The sequence below is a fragment of the Triticum aestivum genome, chromosome 1A (assembly GCF_018294505.1).
Source record: "Triticum aestivum cultivar Chinese Spring chromosome 1A, IWGSC CS RefSeq v2.1, whole genome shotgun sequence".
Lineage (NCBI taxonomy): Eukaryota > Viridiplantae > Streptophyta > Magnoliopsida > Poales > Poaceae > Triticum > Triticum aestivum.
Window position 1 is genome coordinate 24,473,287 of NC_057794.1, and position 5,133 is coordinate 24,478,419.

General features: G+C 51.2%; 1 protein-coding gene across 1 annotated transcript; it reads left to right on the plus strand.

The window, feature by feature from the left end:
* Positions 1 to 535: 535 nt before the first annotated feature.
* LOC123077607 (3-ketoacyl-CoA synthase 5-like) lies at positions 536 to 2,198 on the plus strand. Its single transcript, XM_044499933.1, has one exon. The coding sequence runs from the start codon at positions 586 to 588 to the stop codon at positions 2,020 to 2,022; it is 1,437 nt and encodes a 478-aa protein (XP_044355868.1). The 5' UTR covers positions 536 to 585; the 3' UTR covers positions 2,023 to 2,198.
* Positions 2,199 to 5,133: the final 2,935 nt, after the last annotated feature.

The following is a 5,133-nucleotide window of genomic DNA, read 5'->3' on the forward strand; positions in this document are numbered from 1 at the left end:
TACACCGATCATGACACACTATAAATGTGCTTTGCAAAGATTGAAAATAATACCGTGACAGGAACTAATATTCCGAGTTTCATCTAGGAGGGACTCTTCCGATTAACGGATCTCATCATTCACGACGGTTGGTGCGCTGATCCTTTAAGTTTTAGCATGACGAGTTCCCATCCATCTACTTCAACAAATTCTACTACGACGAGATTTCACCGCCTCCGGTGATGGAGGGCCATGACGATGACGCGCCTTCGGCTCGCTCTAGTGCTTCTAGTCATTGAAAGTTGGACGTTGTTAAAAGAAACTATTACAAGATGGAATATTTTGAAAGAGTGTATCATGTGCTTCATTTATTTCTAAGTGGACCATGACAATTGGAGTAGCACAGTGCTTTTGGATCAGAATATTTTCTCCATGACGCTGTAAATGCTGTGTCGGCTGCCAGCGCAAATAGCACGACCCAAAACAGTTGCATGGGGACGACCGAGTGCTTTTTTAAATGGCCCAAGTTCAATCGGTCACCTCAAAACATGAACCAACCAACGCCTAAAAACAACGAGTCCTCCACTGCCCGCGCACCTCAGCAACATGGTGAGCAAGCACCTCAAACCCCTCTACCAGCTGGTCGTGAACAACTTCTTCATCGTCGTCGTGGCACCAGTCACAGCCGTCGTCCTTCTCCGCAAAGCCGCGCAACTCGGCCCCGACGAGCTGCTCTCCCAGCTCCATGGGCTGCGGCAGGTCCATGTCTTCCTCGCCGTCTTCCTACCGTTCGCCATGGCCACCCTCTACTTCATGCGCCGCCCTCGTAGCGTGTACCTCGTGGACTACGCCTGCTGCCGGCCCAAATCCAATTGCCGCGTATCCATAGGCTCCTTCATCGAGAGCGCCCGTCTGTCGCCGTACATCGACGACGGCACCTTCCGTTTCATGACGCGCATGCTGCAGCGCTCGGGCCTGGGCGACCAGACCTACCTCCACCCTTCGCTGCACCACATCCCGCCACACTGCTGCCTGAGCGAAAGCCGCGACGAGGCGGAGCAGATCATCTTCGCGACCGTCAATGACCTGCTCGCCAAGACGGGCATAAGTCCCGAAGCGATCGACATACTCGTCACCAACTGCAGCGGCTTCACCCCGACGCCGAGCTTCACCGACATCATCGTGAACAAGTACAAGCTCCGAGGAGACATCCGGAATGTGAACATGTCCGGGATGGGGTGCAGCGCTGGGGTGATCTCCCTCGATGTGGCGAGGAGCCTCCTGCAGGCGGCGCCGCGGGGCGCGCACGCCCTCGTGGTGTCCATGGAGATCACCTCCTTCATATACTACACCGGACCGGACCGGACGATGCTGCTGCCAGGTGCGCTCTTCCGGATGGGCGCGGCGGCGGTGCTACTGTCCACGTCCAGGGCCAAGTCCCGGCTCCGGCTCAAGCACATTGTGCGAACACTCAACGCTGCCAAGGATAGAGCCTACCTGTGCGCGTCGCTCAAGGAGGACGAGCATGGAGAGACGGGGATATACCTGTCCAAGGACCTCGTGCCCGTTGCCGGAGAAACGCTCAAGGCCAACATCGCCGCGTTAGGGTCCGTCGTCCTCCCGCCGTCCGAGAAGCTGCTCTTTGCGCTCTCCTTCATCGCCCGGAAGGCGCTGGGCAGGAGGATCAAGCTGTACATGCCTGATTTCCGCACGGCCTTCGAGCACTTCTGCGTCCATTCCGGCGGCCGGGCAGTGATCGATGCTGTGCAGACCAGCCTGTGCCTGTCGGATGAGAACGTGGAGCCATCGCGGATGACGCTTCACCGGTTCGGGAACACGTCCAGCAGCTCGCTGTGGTATGAGCTGGCGTACATCGAGGCCAAGGGACGGATGCGGAAGGGTGACCGCGTGTGGATGGTCGGCTTCGGCTCTGGCTTCAAGTGCAACAGCGCCGTGTGGGAGTGCATGAGGTCGCCCAGCGACGTCACCACTCTTTGCGCGCCCTGGGCTGATTCCATCCATCAGTACCCTGTGAAGATCTAGAAAGTACTCCCTCTGTAAAGAAATGCGTTTAGATCACTGCTTTAATGATCTAAACGTTTTTATATTTCTTTACGGAGGGAGTAATAAGCAGGCTAAAGCGATGGTGAATGTACAAGAGTATGACTGAGTCCGACCAATCATATCCTTTGATTGTTTATGCTATAATATTTCAAGAATGTATTTTTGCTATACTATTCATGGCATTGTCTGACAAAAGATTTGAGCTCCTTAATGCCGGGAGAGTAGACTTTCATTTGCCTAGGGTTCTTCCCTAGATGTTGTAAACTCTCAACTTTTTATTAATGAAAATGACAAAAAATTTGCCTCATTAAAAAAATGATTATATACCTCCGTCCAGAAATAAGTGACAACGTTTTATATGAATATGAATACACATAGACACATTATAGTGTGTTGATACATCCATATCTAAATAATAGTTGAGTCACTTACTTCCGGACTGCGAAGCAATTGGCCCATTTGTAACCCCCCCCCCCCCCCCCCCCCCCCCGGCCGTTAGCATTTACTGACCAAACAGCAATCAATTGGCCCATTTGTACCCCCCCCCCCCCCTAACCATGTTCTTCTGCCCCATCTAAGCCCATGTATTTCTTACTTTGAGCACCTAGATTTACTGAGATGAACACAATGCATAATTTTTCTAGCTTCGCCCTGTAAAGTATGTAAGAGGATAGAGAGAAGATAATTGGCGTAATGCGTTGGATGTATTATTGAGTCTCAAGGGCGAGTATATATCGAGTACAAGACTTGAAGGATAAGACGCCTCCTAAAGATAAGATGGAAACAATTCCTATCTAATCCCGTTCAATCTCTAAATACCAAATATAGAGAAAACATAAAACTTCTAAGCAGATAGCTCACGGTTGATGTAGACCAACACGACCAGCCCGTCGTGCTTCTTCCCCTGCACCCTTGCCTTGCTTCTTCTCGTCACTGTTACTGTCGGGCGTTTACTGTTCTGCCTCTTCTAGGACTCAGATTGTATATAATCAAATCAACGCGAGCATACTCAGCCCCCGCGGGTGCCATACTCTGCCACAGATGCGTGCATTGTTGTGGGGAACGCGTGCTGCGTATCACGATCGCCAGCGAGAACGGCCATGAGCTGCTGGCCAGTGTTGATGTCTGTGACGTTTGTTGGCAAACACAAGACGCAAACTTTTGCTTCTTGGGTGGTACGTAGAACATTGTTCGCAGTAGCCGCTGCCAGCGCAATGGCATCCACGATCACAAGCTCGGCTTCAGCCACACGCCATGAGCTGACACTCGGCTCCGGTCCAGAGGTACTTGCCCAGCATCATGTCAGGCAACAAGGTGACCGACGAGCATGCCGGAGTTATCGATCAGAGGCAGGGGCACAGACTTTTTGCACTTCGCTCTATGATTACCAACAGAGTAAATTGCAGAAAACCACCAGTTTGAAGCTTAGGTTTGCGAAAAACACTATAATACTTTTTTTAACAGAAAACATAATGTCTTCAATAATCTTTTTGCAAAAACCATCGATCGGCGGATTTGGCTTCACCGAGTACGCTTATGACAATTGGGGCCCTTTTTTGCATACATGGCGTAACATTTCATGCCAGATCACTTTTATTCTCAATTAACAAACTAGCCCTTAGTTTTTACACAGAAACCCCTGAATAAAAAATAAAAAATGCAATTAGCCCACCACAACCACCGCCCCACTCCCTTCGCTCCCTTCTCTTCCTTCGATCCCCATATCTCCCGCCAGATCCTTCGCTCGGGGGCCGCGGAGCGCAGCCTCCTCTCTCCATCTTCCTCCTCGGAGCGCGGCAGCGGCGGGCAGAGCAGTGCGGCGGCGGCACGGTTGGCAGGGCGGCAATGGGCGCGGGCGGAGCAGGGCGGTGGTGATGCAGCTGACAGGACGGCAGGTGCGGGCGGCGGCGTGGCGCGGCCGAGCAGAGGCGGCTGCGGCGCGGCTGACAGGGCGGCGGCGGGCGCGCGACCGACCAGAGGCGGGTGCGGTGCAACAGAGGCGGGAGCACGGTAGGGCAGGGCGGTGAGCACGGCGGCGGCTGGCGCATGGGGAGCTCCTCTCCTCTGGTGCATGATGGCGGGACAGGGCAAGGGACTGGACAACACAGGGAAAAAACGTGCGGGTGCTTTTGCTTTTTTACCCATCTAGCGCTGTCTTTAGTAAAACGTTGTGCCATGTCAGTGAAAAACAGGGCCCATCTGTCATAATCTTACTTAACAGAGCAAGATCCGCCGATCAGTGGTTTTTGCAAAAAGATTACTAAAGACATGGTGTTTTCTGCAAAAAAAAATTAATTTAGTGTTTTTTGCAAACCTAACCTTCAAACTGGTGGTTTTGTGTAATTTACTTTTACCTACACAATCGGATCATATATACGATTAATCCAAAGAACTCCTGCTTTGAAGCAAGTGACTTGGAAAAAGGTTCTTTGTTCATATTTTTATCTAGGAAGTATAGATAAAATCTAGAAAACTGAATTAATTAGATTAGTTTACGGAGGGAGTAGTAAACACAACAACTGCTACTAACCACAGGATTACTACACACTACTGTATTAGATGAGAGCAGCCGATAATGAATTAATATAGGTATAAACATACCTTTCGAATCAATCTAGTGGTGAGTTCCTTGGAGCATGGCACAGGCTTACGGTGATCAGCGGACAGCGGCAGTCATCGCGGCATCATGGCTTGCCCTTGTTTTGACGCTGGAGAAGGAAACGCAACGTTCGCCACCGGTAACCGCTTCCGAACGCTGGCTGATTGTGGGAATCGAGTGGCAGCGGAGATATTAGGATCGAATCCTCTAGGGCTCAGCCGCTCAGGCCGCGATCACGTAACTGTATAGGTGAAGACGATCGTGCAGCAATTAGCCATTTGTAACTCTCGTGTCTGTTGGGCTTTGGGCCATGTTGTAGTACGGATTTTAAAAATCTAATGGCCGTAAAAAAATTACCATAGCATAAAGCCTGTACTGTACGTAAATTTTGGGAGGCCGATCGTTGGAGGGGGCTTAATGGCCGTGAAAAGAGTGACATGGCATAAAATCTTGGACAGTTGTTAGTTGGGGTGTGGTGGGGTGCTGCACAC